The sequence below is a fragment of the Anser anser genome, assembly GCF_964211835.1.
Source record: "Anser anser genome assembly, chromosome: 1".
In the NCBI taxonomy this organism is placed as follows: Eukaryota; Metazoa; Chordata; class Aves; order Anseriformes; family Anatidae; genus Anser; species Anser anser.
Window position 1 is genome coordinate 44,988,516 of NC_139720.1, and position 17,410 is coordinate 45,005,925.

The 17,410-nt window shown below is 47.4% G+C and overlaps 2 protein-coding genes across 5 annotated transcripts in view; one reads left to right on the forward strand and one right to left on the reverse strand.

Moving 5' to 3' along the window:
• GSG1 (germ cell associated 1) overlaps window positions 1-17,410 on the forward strand; it is a 92,420-nt gene that overhangs the window by 38,261 nt on the left and 36,749 nt on the right. The window lies entirely within an intron of this gene.
• EMP1 (epithelial membrane protein 1) lies at window positions 426-14,700 on the reverse strand. Its single transcript, XM_083832286.1, has 5 exons — window positions 14,491-14,700; window positions 3,835-3,953; window positions 3,035-3,137; window positions 2,790-2,930; window positions 426-2,183 (listed from the first exon to the last, which is right to left on the reverse strand). The coding sequence occupies exons 2-5, from the start codon at window positions 3,910-3,912 to the stop codon at window positions 2,020-2,022; spliced, it is 486 nt and encodes a 161-aa protein (XP_083688412.1). The 5' UTR covers window positions 3,913-3,953; window positions 14,491-14,700; the 3' UTR covers window positions 426-2,019.

Consider the following 17,410-nt stretch of genomic DNA (forward strand, 5'->3'; position numbering starts at 1 on the left):
TACCAAGTCCAGTGGCCCAAACACCCTGGTGATATTGCTTTAGGAATCACTTGTACTGAGGGTTGGTCTTAGACATAATAAATATTGCACCACCTTAGGCACCAGTTTACACAGATACGAGATTCAGCCAGTGAGAAAGTACACTGCCAGCTCTCCTGGATGTGAAGCAAAGCCTGGCTATAGGACTGAGTGTTACCACTGCCCACACTATCTGCTTGAGCTTGCAGAGAGCCTGAAGCAAGAACTCTTAACAGTTGTTCTGCTTCCTCCTCCCCTCCAAAAAGGGAGATCTTTTAGACTGACAAAAAAAGAGAACATGGTTGTTCTACATCATCCTAAAGGAATGAGCTTTGATTCACTGAGTACAGCGAATACCTGTTAACAAGTATATGAAATACTAATGAAAAAGCACCAAAGCAAAACTCTTTATTATAAAGGGAATCAGATTTTTTATTTTTATACCCTTAAAGTTAAAAATATGCATTTCAAAGTATTTACAGTGACTATATATGAAATAACCTTTGTTAATGAAACAGCAACGTACAGTAATAGAATATATCCACCAAATTGATAAAGTCTACATAAGAAGAAAATGTAACAGAAGGGGGGGTGGAGGTAGGGGGTGGGGAGAGGTAAACAGGGTCCATGCACAATCTGCACCTATACATTTTTAGATACTCTGCCTTTTAGGTATGGATGGAGTCACAGGAAGTTTTGACCTCTTGTCCCTTATAAAGTCAGCTTGCAACTGAGATTCTTCAAACTGACAGAAATATGTGGGTTGCAGCAGTAAAAATGCCTGACTTACCCATGCCAGCTTTTCACATGGGGACCTTGTATTACAGAGTGGACTCAAAATATCTCAGCAACCCTGGGAGGTAGGTATAGGCAGATGGAAAAGCACCGGTTTGTGACTGGCCTAAGATTGTGCAGCAAGGAGCAGAACACACAAGTCCTGTCTCATCTCTCCAAGTCTCTCATCAGGGAATACCTTTCCTCTGCTAACAGGTAGCATCTGCTTTTGTGACAAGTTTTGTCACAACTTGGGGCTCTCAATTAATACTATGTCCTGGATGACGATGTGGAAAAACAAAACAAAACAAAACAAAACAAACAAAAAAACCACCTGCCTACAGATAAGGACTTAAAAAAAAAAAGTGATGTTCCAGTGTTGTTGCTATGTTCTAGAACTAAATAGAAGATTTAAATGTAGATACACATTCAAATGATTCCCTCCCTGCATATGCATCATTGAGCAACTGCATCCTCTGTAATTAGGAACCCCTACGTACCTTCCCCACCCCTCTTCTTTTTCTCTCTCTCTATCCGTCATCCATGCCTGTATATTTGCCCTTCCTAACTGTATTTGATTCAACTGTGGGAATGTCAGATAGGAAACAGAACAGAAAAAAAATATTGCTGCAGTGTTCATGTAGCATTTTTAATACTAATTTAATCTGATTTCTATTGGGTTGTTTCTCAATTTAATGTCTTTAACCTTCTTATATGTGCATATATATATATATATATATAACTGTAACAAAAGGCCCATACCATTTGTTTCAATAGACAAAAAAAGGAGTCATAAGCCTCACTGCCCAACCCACAAGGCACACTGAAAGGTAAGTGGGAAGGGCTCTAGACAGGGAAAAAGATGTAGCCCTTGTTTTTGTGGTGCTCTTCAGTCATCACTGCTGGACTTGAATGTTTGTGAAGGTATCGCATAACTTTGCAGAAAAGGGGAACAGCTGTCTGGGTCACTTGCAGATTTCTGGTGCAGCAGCCCCAGGAGTGAGAGATCAGTTGGAGCTGTTTTTTCCCTCTGTTTGGTGAATGAGTTTCTGAGGATTCTAGTTTTGTTAGGTATTTTTCTGTAGTGGTGGCAGAAGTGATGATGGTGGCTGTTTCTTTCTTTTTTCTTTTTTCTTTTTTTTTTTCTATTGGCCCAACAGTTCTCTCAGCAGAGCAATTCTTCCCTGTCTCCAGCAGCCAACCCTCTCCCCAGTACTCCCATCAGCCTTATTTTTTCCTAAGAACAAGGTAGAGGATGCCAATGATGAAACTGAAGCAAAAGCAGATCCAGGCCAATATGAAGCTGTAGCCGTGGTGAACATTTGTGAACCCTGACCGCAAGCCTGTGAACCGAGCTGTGTAAATGGAGGCTCCAATCAGAATGCACAACCCTGTGGGAAGGAAGGGAAAACAGAGAGTTGGAAAATGCACAGAAACCAGCATTGCTGCAGGACATCTGAAGTCATGTTGTCCCCTGAGGTTGCAATGCATGTCTTGTGTCATCTGAGAGAGGGGCTGCTGCCCATTAGGCTTATTTCTAGAGGGTTTCTCTTGCAGACATGATGACTTGGGGCTTGCTTATTGGGTGCCATGTGGAATAAACTTTTGATAACTGGGAATCAGCAATAAGATCTGCAGACAGTTTGGCGCTACACGTTGAATCCTATGAGCAGTAGCTGTCTAACTGTTTATTCCCCTGCCCCCTGAAATACTTGAATTCTTTTTTTTTTTTTTTTCTTCAAAGGTATTTTGCAAAACCCACTGGGAATTTCTAATGAAAATCTGGAAATATTTTCATTATCTAAATCAGATTAAAAATACGTATATATCACTTTTCAGTTCCTCTATGCTTTATTTTACCAAAAAATTGGGCCACTGGAAACTTCTAGCTGGCTGACAGCTTCCCCGATGGCCATGTGTTGCAGACACGTGTGGCTACTTGTGCTTGCGGAGGCACTAGGAAGCATGCAGAGCTATTTCAAGGCGTGCATACTTACAGCAAACCAGCATGATGGCTCCAGTGATGTAGAAACGTTTGCCTTTCTCTAGGGTGAACAGCTGGACAATGAACATGACAAGCGCGATGACGGAGAAAATGATTGAGAGGATCATAAAGGCTTGTGCTGCTTTGAGGGAAGCTGTGAACACACAGGGAGCAGATCTGAGGTCAGGACTCTGCCTCGGTATTGTGTACCAAAGTCTGGCAAATCATTGCCACAACGAAAATGCAGATGTCACTCACCCGCTTCGCTGCTGCTGACTGTCAGCTGCCTGCAGGTGCCATTGCACATTAGCCAGAGTCCCCACGAGGCTCTTCCCATGGTGGTGTTACCCACCATCCAAACCTGAAATGGGACGACACAATTGTGTTGGGGGGTAGACGTACCGGGGTGGTGGTGGGGGGGGGACACAGCCCCGGGCCCGGCCGGCCCCGCGGAGCCGCCAGGGGTCACCATCGCCCCGGGCACGGCGGCAAATGGCGGCGGCAAATGGCGGCGGCCTCGCCCCGCCGCTGAGGGGCCTGGCGCGGGCGGCGCGTCCCAAGATGGAGGCGGCGGCGGGGCCAGGGCCCGGCGGTGCTTGGGCCGCGGGCCTTCGTGGGTGGTGATAAGGGGCAAAATGTTAGGAGGTGTGTGGATGGCGGCTCCCGGGAGCGGGCTGTTATCATAAAAACAGACAGGCACGGGAGAGCGCGTAATTATGTAACAGCCTGACAGCCAGATGGGATGATAAATACCACTTCAAAGCCATCAGCTGCTGATCTCCTCTCGCTTGCACGAGGAGCGTTCAGGTGCTGCCGGTTCTGGGATGCAGCACCGGGTACGACAGGCTGCCTCCCCATACCACTGCCTCCCCATACCACCCCAATTCGGCTCGCATGCCCTGGACTCCCTGCATCGCACCCTTACTTGCGAGCAGATGTCCTTCATCTACAGACCTCAGCACCCACCAGCCCGTCCCTCTGCCAGCCGCATGATGGGCTACTGCTGCAGAAGGTGACAGCAGCCCCCAGGTGTCTCCTCCAGGGTGGTCTCTACTTACGTTGGCAATGGTGGAGACGAAGAGCATGATGACGGTGGCGATGTGAACCACAAAGATACCAGCCAGTAGCACCAACATCTTGGCGTCCTTCCTAGGTGGTGTTGCTAATGCAGAGAGCTCTGGAGGAGAACAAGAGCAGAGGGAGATGATGAAGGGAAGGGCTAAATCAAAGAATACCATTGTTGTAAGCTTTATTTACATGTGACAAAGCAGGTTGATCTTAAAACCATTCTGGAAGCATGTAGTCACAAAAAAACATAGCTAAAACCTTTGTCAAAATCTGCAAGGGAGTTGCTCAAGCAGTTAAAGAAAGCCTGGAGGTAAAGGAACCAGTCTGGGAGGAGATGTAGAGCAGGGGTAGTTAGCTTTATAGCATTTTAAAAATAGCCTGGGTATATACATAGGTTGCTTAAACTGGTGTGTGGTTATGTAAAATAAAAACGACATACTCCAGGCCTACACTCCAGGAAGCAGAGTTTCTGTTCACAGGATTCACGGAGGTCAGGAAAGATTTTGTCTTCCTGTTCTCTTTTCCTTTTGCAGTACAGCCTTCTCCAGCTGGTCTGGGACATTGACAGGTGGTGCGGAGTGGAGGAATGGTTGTTCCTTGGGTACATCAGGTGCTGAGCAATGGTAGAGAATGGACTGGGGGACTCCCAGTACTCACTGGCCTGCTCCATTATGTAAAGAGAATAACTGGAACAGAAACACCACTGAGGTGTTCTGGAATAGAGGAAGATGCTTAATTTTGAAAAGTACCCATTTCCTTTTTAAAACTAGAGGCATGCAGATCACTTTATTACTGCAGTAAGATTCTCTTGTAATGCAAATTTTTTTTTTTATTTTTTCCCCCCTCTGTACCCTGCAAACTTTTACTTTTTTAAGATTCATTATCATTGATGAACATGTCATTGGAACGACAAGGCTTTTGGGAGGGGAATGTACTTTAGATAGCTCTCGTGACACTCTTTATGAAGTCTGGTGGCTTTTTCCCTGAAAATGTGAAATACAAGGAATAAATCTCAGCTGTAAGAGTGAGTGCAGGCAATTCATACAAAGTGAGTGAGCATATTTCCTCTCCTTCCAGGAATTTAGTAGTAATCAGTCAGTATAGCCACAGATACCAGGCAGGAAAGTTTGCTGGGCCCACTCTGTGGCCATTGAAAGACTCCTTCCTAGAAAGTGTCACAGGCTGTGTTGCTCTATCTCTTGGTAGGGATGATACTGAAGTGCTACTGAAGAGCAGTGTCAAGCATTTGATTAATGTTGGCTGTCAAGTTATTTTGGTCCATGTGACTCAAGTAAGGTTTGATGCTGTCACAATTTGTACAGGGTGTGGTAACATTGTCAAGGAACAACACAATTATATTTCATGATGTCTTTCATGCAAACTGTGACAAAAAGCTTTGTAAGGTCCTATAAATATTTTCTTTATTTACTCACTGGCTCCACCTTCTCCACTCCTGTCTTTCATTGTGGCTGTATATGGGATTGTATTCCTTTAAAGTGCTGCTGCTATTCCTTGCACTGCTTTGTATACAGTTTCCACAAACCACAGTGGGCAGGCAGGCTTCTCCATCGGTGGCACTTTGTCCAAATTCAGGATTAGCTTTGTTATGCAGCCCTCCTACCCAAGAAAGATAATTCTTTAGAAGGATGAATTAGGTTTGGTGACTGGTCATATCTCCTGAGTAAGAACTTGGCCACCAAGTGCTGGATGAGAACTGATATGAATACCTCCACTGTACCTCGAGCTGTGAAACTATTGCTATCACTGAACTAAGTTATATAGCTGCAGCAGGTACCTTGAACACAGCATCTAAGTCAAATGCTTCCATCCCTTTGAATACTTGTCATCCTTGTTTCTGATTACCTTGGTTCATACACAGAATGTAACAAATGCTATTGCCACTATCATCTACTGTTATGTATATACCAAATTATGGCAGACCTGCCTGCTGTGCCTTTGCTGAACAGTAGCTAAACTTTCTTCCTTTCCTAGATGAATGTTCTTTTCCATGTTTCTTTAAAAATGAGTTCAGTGTTTTTTTTTGCTGATTATTTTTGAGGACCTTCAAAAAAGCCCTGTACTTGAAAGACTGAAAACCTACTTTCATGACATCCTAAAGGACTAGAATAGTCCTTTAAAATGCATCTTCTGTTTGCATTCAGAAGGGAAAATGAGGGAAAATGTTACTTTTCAATGTAAAGAAAAAAGAAAGAAGAAAAGGAGAAAACCAAATCCTTTATTCCCTTTGCTCTTTCTGCCCAGTTTTTGCACTGCTTTAGAGCACTGTCAGTTCAGGCGATTTCAATGTACCTACTTCCTGAGAACATCAGCACCTCTCCCTGAATATACATGCTATCAAATGCATCCCCCCCCGGGATATATGTTCATAGCTTAGTTTTGAATCTTTGTGAGTTAAAGCACACACCTCCCTCTCTATTCATTCACTTTCCCCTTCCTTTACCTCTCTCTGCCTTTTAAATAAAACACTGGAGAACAATCCCAAAGGAACAGTGGGTGAACAGCATTGAAATAAAGTCATCTCTCTCTGACTATATGACATGGACTTTTCCTCCCATTATGCAGAGAAATTGGCAGAACGTTAGTGACTGACAGGATACTCTTTCCATTTGTTAAGTGTGAGACATCTTTCTCCGCTACAGGGTGGGGTCACACTGCTGGAGCAATAGGACACAACTGCATGCAAATGCCTTTTCTAACATTCCCCTTCCTAAACTGCAGTTGGATTTGGAGTTCCTTCGGCTCTTCTCGGATTATGAGTCAGTCTTAACCTTCATAGAGCTGCCATTTTTTTCCACTGACTCACCCCAAAGCTCTCAAAACCATAATTATTTAACCCTAAAAGTGTTCAGGACACTGTTAGTTTTAGGGCTGCTTCTCAAGAACCAGTCAAGCAAACAGGCTGTGAATCCTGCATTGAACCTCCTGGTGCATTTTCTTAAGGAGAGACTCCAGCTAAGCCAAAGAAAACAAGGCTGAGATATGAGAGTAGAATGACTACTGAGGTAGGACATTCTGGTGGGGAAGAAGGAGCCAAGATCATGCACCTGCTGAACTGCATGGGTAAGTCAAGAGAGAAGATCTTGCACTGATGACAGCAGGCTGGGCTGACAGATGAGGAGAAATAGCAAGTCCCACCAACAGTAACCATGAATAACGATCACCATAGAAGCCTTCAGCACAAAAATGCCTACAGATAAGCACGACAGACTATCTACACAGAGACTTTTTCTCTATCCATGCAGGAGTGCACAGAGGAGGAAACAACACACAGATCTGCTGCACCCTAGTTCAAGTTCAAGCAGTCAAGCACTCCATTAAAAACTGAGGCAAAGTTTTTCCATGCAGGCAAAATGTAGCCACCCATAACCTCCCTCTGTCTAGTGAAGTGTTTTGGAACCTGCTGTCTGGAGGGCAGTCCAGAGAAGTGAGTCCTTGCCCTTAGTTTATCGCTTAGCATAGCATCAGGATGGAATGCAAAGTGCCACTTGGAGATATAACAAAGTATAATTCCCATATTATAGTTCCTCAAATACCAGGAGTGGATTACTTAAGAGGACAAGCCAGATTAGATAGTGGTCTTTTGTTTCTTGCAGAGAAAAGGAGTTGAGAGGAAGTGTACAGGATGTTTCCACAGGAATGATTGGGTTGTTTGGTTGAAAAATCGGAACACTCTCAATTAAATCTGAAATATTTTGGATCTGAAATGTTCCTGAGGGGTGAAGTTGTCTGACTTGTATTCCCCTTCTCCTCTCTGAACTGAAGTTTCTGCATGGGACTACCTCTCCTAGGGTGAACTGATGAGGTACTGAGAGATGCTGACTGAGGGGAGAGCATACAGAGTCCACAGAGCACGACATTTAAACCACACCTTCTGTGAGCACTGTGGTGACCTCTGACTCCCCTGAAAATCAGGTTTTCTGCTGAAGTCCCTTGGGATTAAGACATTCCATTTTTCAACATCTTGGGGAAAGATTATATACCTTTGTGTACACAACAAAAATCTCCGTAGATTGAAAACAACTGAGATGAAAGAAATTCTGCCTCCCCTGGCTGCCACCACAGAATATAAAAAATGCATAAGTCAGATCAGTGGTCCTTCTCAACCAGTACACTGTCTCTGATGGTGGCAGTAGGATATATTTTCCAGTATTCAGAGAAAGCACATGAACCTGGCCATAGACACAGCAATACTGGTGCTTTGAGTCAGGGTCAAGGACACTCGGAAAGGAAGGGCAAAATTGGAAAGAATGGGACAGAAAACACAAAGTATTTGATGCTGTCTGAAACTGTCACAAACTGCCACCTCTGTCACTGGTACATTCCTCACAGCAAAGGTAGCCTACAAATAGCAATGCTGCCATGATGCCATCAAGTAGGGGAAATCTCAGAGTAGAATAAAACTTTCTACTGAGTTCATAGATCTGCCTTTGACTGAGCTGAGGCCATGGCTTCATGTTAGCCCTGCTATGATTACACGCCTTGTCGCTGTGCATGATATGAGCGTGAATTCTCATCATGCCCAGGGCCACTTGGCTGTCTGCAAAGATGTGTTCTCTGTGATCTTCTGGTGGCACGGTGACTTTGGACCCATTGCACTGATACTAGAAAGCTCATGACAATTTTAAGCAAGCAGATTTTTTTTTTAACTATTATTTTTTATTTTCAACCTTTGCTCTGCTTCTTGCTTTAAATCCAGCTGAATCTGGAGTCCTTGCTGACTCCAGACTTTTACAAACCACTCTACGCCAGCACAGCTGTTGAGAACCTGGTTTTGACAGACCGGCCTGACTCAATTTACAAGTCAGATGCTTTTTATAGAGATGCAGATGAGTAGGCTGGTGCCTCTGGAAAGAGATTTCACATGTGTGGGAAAAGGGTTGGGCAGGAGGCGTGTGTGGGCACATAGAGACCTTTGGAGCCTCTGGTTTATGGCAGTGAAAAGATTTTATGCGTGCATGGGTGTTGTCTGTCTGTGGTGACCACATGGAGTACAGCAAGGCTGTAGAAGTAGCAGATGAATGTCAAACAAAAGAAAAGAGTAGAGCAGCCCGAGGGGTTAAAACTGAATATAAGCTTAATTAAATGAAAGATTTTGCCTGGTTCTTGGGAAGCATTTCCTGGTGGTACAGTCTCCAAGGGATCAAGGGGAATCGCTTTCCCAAGGGAGTGGTTAAGCCTCAGCACGTGAATCACTTCTTGTGGGGCCAGACAACGTCCCCGAGAATGCACCCTTGGTAACGAACCTCCCCTTGCTGACAGATGCAACGGGGAGTCAGAAAAAATGAGACACTAGGGTTTTCCAGCTCTTGTGCTCATGATTCATCTGAGAGTGGGGAAATGTCAGAGCTCCTAGGGCAGACACTGAGAAATTGGCATTTTCTCCTGAAGAAACCACCCTGGAGCACTCAGCCATGTGACAACATCAACAGAAACTCCAAAGCTCACTTGGTAGTAGGAAGGGGAAGAGACAGCTGCCCAGGGCTGGGCAGGCAGCCAGCAGCTGATGCAGGAGGAAAACACTGTCACTCCTTACACTAGACATGCTGTGGAAGGGCTGGGACTGGCGGGCAGAGAGCATGGCAGTGTGGGGAAGGACATCTCAAAGCTAGCAGCAGCACAGAAGTGATCCTCCGCACCTTGTGAGGTTCTCTGGGAAGCACCTTCGCCCCTGATGCGTTGGATGGTCCCTGGGTGGGTGAATTAGATATAGGGAAAGGCTGGGAGTTGCTGGGACTTGCAGGGGCTCAGACAAGATGCCAAGATATGCAAGAAATAATTGTGGGAGGACTGACGGTCTGGGAGATGACACGGTGTGTGTAGGGGTGTGTGTGTGCAGCTCGGTGTGGCTCCCTGTATGAATGGGAGTGTGTGTCTGTGGTTTCTCTGTGAGCAGAGCTGAACTATGTGTGTGCATGCATGCGTGCTTGTGCACGGATTCCTTATAGGTGCACATATTTACCTGCACGAGTTTGACAGTGCCCATGTGGGAGAAACCATCTGACAGCTCTGACAGGGAAGATCAGGTTACAGCGTGGTGTGAGCAGAAGTGCACATACCATTTCTTCATTTCTCTTGGGAGTGCCAGCTTTTCTTCCTTGCTATAGCCTTTAGATAGAGGTGGAAGGTCTGTGGAGCCCACACTGGATGTGTTTTTGGCTGCATTTATTAATTTAAAACTGCAAATCTCTGATTTACATAGATAATTTTATAAGGACTGTCCTTTTATTTGTTTATTTATTTATTTTTAAGGAGAGTAAAGAAATGGTTCCTCATCAGATAGAGTCCCTCTCTCTCAAGACTGAAAAACCTCTGAACGTGCCAGTACAGACTATGAGACACTGAGGTCAACGTGACTTAGACATCTCAAGAGTCTGAGCTTTTGGGTCAGTCTGCCTCCAGGGTGTCCTTGTTCCTATAACCCAGCTTGGAAAACACAGTGCAGGACTAAATTGCAAAATTGTTCAATGTGTCTTTCTTTCAACCTCCAGTGCATATTGTGGGGGGAGGAGAGGATGAGTGAAGTAACACCTCCTGGCTATAAAGAGCAAGCAAGACGATGCTGTGCAGCTTGGAGTTGGGCTGTGGTCTTTGGGGGGAAAGGGGGATGAAGGTGGTCATGAAGTAAAATGTCCTGTCTGGCTTTGAGAGGGCTGCTTACACCTGCAGTTACTACGAGCTGGCAGAACCATGTAAGACAAGGGTTGTTTGAGCTCATGTTACATACGGAAATGGCTTTCTGCACAAGAGAAGTCCCCTTGCTGGAGCACACCACGCTGGTCTGGCTGCAGCTGCTGAATCCAGCTAGCAGGCAGGTTGGCACCAACTTCCTGGAGCTGGTCTTCAGCAGCCCCCTGACCAGCTTGCTCCCAGCTCTGAGCATTTTGCAGCTCACCCCTCTTTCTCCCATGGCTCTCACTGTCTTTTCCTAGGGCTTGTTGGGGCCCGTAGGGGAGATGTCGATCAGGAATGAGAAGAATGTGGACGCTGGACCCAGTCCTGGCAGTTGCTTTCACAACTCCCCACCTTAAGCAGACTCTGCCCTGTGAGGGCAAAAGGGCAATGAAGGCCTTCACCCCAGATTTCCTCAAATCCAAAGATATCCTCTATGTCACAAGAGCTAAGCCTTGAGCATTAGCCACTGCTCACCTGCTTTCAGCCACCCAGTGCTCAATAGCCCATTGTGTTTCTCTGCATGGTTGGGGATGACCTAGTCCAGGATCTGTCCCTGGAAGCTCATTGTGGGCATATACCCACCCATGCCTGTGGAGCAGATCAATTTTTTATGAGGGAAAAGGGTTAAATCTTAACTAAGAACTTGGAGAAATGGTCAGTCCCTCAGGGAATGTGGGTTCAGGAGCAGAGTTGTCCTTCCCTACCATGACAGAGCATGGACTACGTTTGATCTTACTCAGAGAGCAGCTTCCATGTACTCTCTGCCCTGCTGCAAATAGTTCAGGAGGAGGAGGATGTGTGGAGCTGTAAATTTGGCCTGGGTTTCCTTTGTTCATTGACCAGCTGTTCAAACTCAGGAGGTACTTTCCAAAACTCTCCCGGGGGGGGGGGGGGGGGGCTGAAGAAATCCTGCTCCAGATTGCAGCCCCCGGATGTACTGCTTTGCTGCCCTCCCTGGAGAGTAATATCAGAAAGCAGTGTAAAAGAGGAGGTACTCTAGACTTCTCTCTGGGCTGTTTATATGGGGAATTGCTGCTGGACCCTTTGTCATGCTATGGGATGACTGCTGCTGGCAGAGGATCTGTACGGTCACATTTGGGCTGGTGCCTCAGCTCATTCATTCGGGGCTGGTGTTACAGCACTGTAGCTACCAGTTAGCTATCAGTTCAGCAAGGCCATGGAGAAGAGTCTCTTTTACTGTGCATGCTGCTTTGCCTCAGCAGAAAAGACTCGTGCTGCATTAAGCATCCATCTTTAGATGGGGAGATGGAAATCTACTTCCTTACCCCCCTTTTGGGTGTGCACCTCTGGGGCTCTTACATCTCCTTGCCTAAAGGAAAGGTGAAGAAATCTCAGCTTTTAGTCCCTTTTCATCATTTTCTTTGCATGAGAACAGCAGGAAGGAAAAAAATTGGGAGTACCACACCCTGCAGCCTGCCCTGCGTTGTGCTGTGTGGCAGTGCTGTCACCTGCCTATCAAAGGGTACAGGCAGAGGAGAGATCCAGGGGGTCTAGCAGTGCTACTTCTTGCCTGGTGGGGTGCCTGAGTGTCTGAGGGCAGACCCCAGCTGGGCACTAGTCAGGTCCCTTCCCCTTTGTGAAGAGAGCACCCATCAGGCAGCCAGTGGGAACTGGGAAGGAGAAATGTGCTGCGGATCGAAGAGTTACATCTGCAGCTTGGGGCTGATGGGGCCTGTGGAGCCCTGTGAGAGTGAGGATAGAGCTGAGGAAGCAGCCTGCCTTCCAGTGTGCCAGCCCTGTAGCTGGGATGATGAACAGGGAGAAGGATTCATGCCTGCAGCAAACCCTTCCTCTGTCACTGTAAGCAAGGCCCCCAGGTGGGCATTTCACCAAAAAGACACTGCCTATTATCAGCAGATCTCCCAGAGCTGTTTCAAAACAGTACCTCCGCTCCACCCCAGGGCGCCAAGCAGCAATTCCCGCATGCACTCGCATTGCTCACACACCACAAAACCCAAAGACCAGCGGCTAGGCCAGCAGGGCCGGTTCTCCAAGCCCCTGTCCCCAGCAGGGCAGCGAGCAGCGCCAGCAATCCCATGGCACCCACCCCAGAGCTGGGTGTTTCCCGGCGGGATCCCAAATCCCCTGTCCGTTAGCGTGCTTTTGGGCGCGGCTTGGCTCCACCTCTCTCATACGCCTGCCTCGGGACGGCCCGTGCCCTGCGGAGATGCCCAGCTCTCTCACGAGACGAAGGGCCCAGCCTGCGAGCCAGGCATTACTCATAGCTGGGGAGAGCCGGCCGCAGGAGCCTGCTGCGAGGAGCTCCTCAGGTGGGTGAGCAGCAGCCGCCTGCCAGGCCGTGCTCCCAGGCACCGTGGTGTGAGCAGGAGAGAGCTGCGGCCCTTTGGATGCTGCTCCCCAGTGGGGCCAATGGAAGCAAGCTGCCTTCCAGCCCGTGCTCCCTCTGCATACAGTCCCCAGGTTTGGCAGCTGGGTGAGGTGTGCTGGGTGGGGGCATGGGGACATTTGGCTGACTTAGCCCCCTGTTATCACAGGAACGATAGCTAACGAGCTCCGTGCTCTCACACTCTTCATGCCCTGCTCCCTTCTCTGTGTTTGCTCAGGAAAGAATCCCACTCCATCCAGAAATGTCAAGTGGGCCAAGCTACTCTCAGAGGTGCCTTGAAGAATTCAAAACCTTTGAGTGAAAGTTGCTCTGTGGCCACAGCATTTACTTATTTATTTTTTTAACAAACCGATTTCATTGTTAATCATGACAACTCCCCCAAACACTTTCCACCCAGACTGACTGTCAGCTGCCTCAGGCAGCTTCCTGACCACGGAAACGCATCTATTTCTCAGGCAGGAGGCATCCCTGCGTGACCGAGCTGCAAGCGAGAGGGGACCTCAAGAAGTCACAAAATCCATCCTGCTGCCACAAGACATGGACAGCCCAGCTTCTTGGACATCCCTATAGTAACCGTCCACAGCACCAACCTCAGCCCCAGTGATTCTCAGCTGGACTGAATATGGTTTTGGGCTCTTTCAGCCCCATGAAACTGTAGGGGCGGGCTGGGTTCCTGCTGCAGGAACCAAAGCCTGCTGCCAGCAAACTGCGCTCCCTTTCTCAGACCTCAAAAATAGTTCAGGGATTTGACCGCAGGACACAAACCACAGCAGACTGATGAAGTGAGAGAAGTGGTGAAGAAGGGGAGGGAGAGGGGGAGGTTGCATGGAGAAAGGCAGGTGCGTAGGGAAAACTGGCAGTCTCTGCGATCCCTCACTTCTCATCAGCGCCTGCCCCCACCACACCCTATCAAGTCCACGCTCTCCCTCGCTTTACCTCTCAGCACTCCCTGCTCCCGGGTCTGTGCTGCCAAGGGGGTGTGCAGCATGCATTTCTACCCATCACAACGCTTTGGCTGCCAGCTGGGGCTGCCTTCAGGAGCTGGGACCCCCAACGGCATGAGAGAGCTGCTCCCCACTGTGCCCCAAAGCCTCTCCGGCTTCACTTGGAACAAGGGCTGTTGTTTTAAATCAGAGCTTGGCAAAATACTGACGGAGCGAAGAGAGAACAGAGACATGCAGAAAAATGTGAGCAAGAGCCAGAAGTGCTGAACCAGCAGTCTAACTTTGAGCGGGCATTTTCCCTTATTTGTAAACAATGCCAGTGCCGCTCCAAAGGAGTGTGGCAGCTCCCGTATCTCTGCTGGCCGAGCCTGGGCTCCCCGTGCTGGTGCCCCAGCTGCACATGCCCTGGAGGCGAGAATTACATTGCCGGAGCTAGTGCTATATACTTGCAGCGTTGCTTTGCCCCGTAACACAGCTGGATTTCAAAGCAAATACTGAAAGGTTGAGGTGAATCCCGTGGCGAGCTCGTACGCCAAGTCAAAGTGGCAGAGCAAGGGAGAAAAGCAAGCCAGGGCTGCAGGACGAGGGGAGCAGGCACCAGCGAGTGAGGAAAGTCATTGAGGATTTGAAGAAGCTCTTACCGGGTGGGCTGGGGCCGGTGCTGGCACCTGTGGAAGCAGGAGCGTGCGGGGCCGCGGTGCTGCTGTGCCGGAGCGCAGAGCCGTAGTGAAGGGGAGTGACCTGCTGCTGGTTTAAGTTTCCTCGGTGGTACGCGAGGGTGGTGTCTCTCCACTCTGTTTTAAAGGAGTTACTATGAATCAGTCTGCCTTTAAAGCGAGGGAGAAAAAAAAAAAAAGTTTCATAAGCTACGCCCTGCTTTGTTGGCAGGGTGTCAAGAGTCGCTGGGAGGAAACCAGCGATTCAAAGAAATCTGTGTAGGGTTGTGTCTGACTCAGAGCTCAGCACAGAGACCGCAGCCTGGAAAAAAAGACTGACGCTGATCCAGCTGAGTAATAGAGGCCCACAACAGCATCTGTTTATAAAACTGAACTTCTGGTTGTCATAAAAAATATTGTGTAGTTACAAATGTGGCAACGAGACTTCAACAATACAATTCCCTCAAACAAGCAAACAACCGGTTGGCATGGGACATAGTGAGGCTGGGTGAGTCACCACATCCCTCACCCCTCTTCTGCACAGAGAGAAATTGCCAAGGTTGGCAGTGTGAGGGAATGCAAATCTGACCTGTGGGATGGGCACGGGCAAGACTTTTGGGAACATACCAAAGAGCAGAGATGCTCAAAATGCAGCTCTGGCCTGGTGGTGACTCTGGAGCAAGCTGGCCAGATGGCGGTGGTTTGCTTCCACAGGGAGAGCATGGGAACAGGGAGTTTGTGATTCAGTTTTCTGAGGTCAGCATTTCTTGTCAACTTAAAGACCTCTAAAAATAGATTCTTTACATTTGCAGAGAATTGAATGATGTCTTGTGGATGCTACAGGCAAGACTGAGCTCAAGATGCTGGTTAAAGAGGACGAAGTTTGTCAGAAATCATCTTGGTTAAGATGTGATCCATATTGTGATAGAGTTGGTGATCTGCTGCTGTAAGGAACCAAGCCTTCCTTTGCAGAGGCCCAGAAAGAGATGAGCAGTTACTGATAAAATAACTGGCAAAGTTTTTTCTCTCTGTAGTGAGGAGGAGACTGCATTGCTTCTATTCAAAAAAGAAAGCTTTCTTCTTTGAAGACTACACAGATTAATAAACTTTGCTATTTTTCAGATTATTCATCCTCTCTAGTGTTATTGATATGTGTCTTGTCCCAGTCTAATTTTAGACTGTAACAACCAACTTAAAAACAGATCTGTGGATGAAACAGCAACAAATATGACACATATGGTGGGCAAAGACTTTATGCCCAGACAGTTCCATGGGAAATTTGCCACTGATGGAAAATAAAGACAGAATTTTGTTCCCCAAGGATGTAATAAACCTAACTGTGTTTATTACATATGGGTTAGAATGTGTTTATTCGGTGATATACATGAATATGATACCCATGGAAAGCAAAATACATTCGCTTACCCTGCAGAAGAAGCTGGCATTTGCATTGAGCTGCACTGCCTATTTGCCCCTCCCTGGTCTCCCAGCAGAGTTTATTGGAGTGAGGGATGCTAAGCTCCACACAAAATTCTGGACCAGGTGGTCATAAAGTAGCCCCTCTGGTCCGCTTACCAGAGTTTGGTGGTGATTGGTTTGCTCTTTGCCCCAGAGCTGCTCACAAGTGACTGCCCATTTGCCCCAGGGTAACTTGCTGCAGAAGTGCTCATCTGAAACCCAACAGCCCAAACACCTGCATCTAAAACACACTCAGACGGGGCAATGATAGTGAATTCTGCTAAGAAATTGAGTGTGAAGTGATCCATGACTGGTAAAACATCTTTGTCCAGAGAGAGCAAACTCATTTTGTACAAGTTGCTCTCTAGCTGAGCCAGGCAATGGCCAGCATCAGGCTCTTTGCAGGGAGGTAGCAGCATTCTGCGGCGTCAGCAGCAGCTTGCCCACAGGAGTGCTTCTTCCTAGCTCTCCTTCTGGAAAAATTGGTGCCTGGCCAGAAGAGTAAAGAAACATAACCAGACAGGTCACATGCTGTGACTGTGGCCCTGGAGGAACACTGCTATGCTACCAGCAATTGGCTTCACCCCTGTTGCTCTACCTGTCGAGCTAGGCGTGAGGGAGGGTAACAGTGAATGTCAAGCAAACAAAGGTGCAGATAACTGCTCCTCCTTGGAAGCAAGATGATGGTTTAAGCAAGTAAAGGGGTCCCCCTAATGTCAGGGTATGGTGAGGTCAGGGAACAGCTCAAGTTCCGCTGAGCAGATCAGTAGCTCTTTGGGATATTTCCATCCTTGCATCCACCTGTCTTTCTGGAGAGGGATAAGACAGGGTATAATTAAGAGAAGTTCCTACTGATAGGTAAAGGCAGGAGAATATTTCAAGTTGATGACATTTGTCTTGTTTTCTGTCACTGTTTGTCTGTGGATGAAGTGCTAGCTTAATGAGCCTTACTGTATGCGTGAGGGAGAACCAGCCCTACCCACCAATCTAGAGAAGAGGCTGGTCTTTCTGTGTACCTCTGGCAACTTCTCCCTTTAGGGTGTGTGGTTTTCATAAGGGAGGTTGCAATGGAAACCATGACGTGAAAAGTCTCATCACGGGATCTAAAGTGTAAAACGTGCTGCCAGTTTGACATGTGAAGGTTGAATTGCCTAAGATGCACACCCCATAATTCATGGTGTCCCTTGACCTAAGCATCACTCATTTCATAGGACTTTCTGAATGCCGACTAATAGGAGGCGGTCAGGTCAAAGCCATGAGAACTTAAGCTGTGGGAATCTGGATTGGCATTTCCATGGGCAATGAGGGGGTGAAGCTTTCCCATGCATGCCAAGCCTTTGCTGAAGCTCTTCCCAAACAAATAGCTTGCAGCTGCTATATGTCTGCTTATTTTGCCATACATCTGCAGACATCACTACTGTGTATGACCCATAGTCCTTGGTGTAAC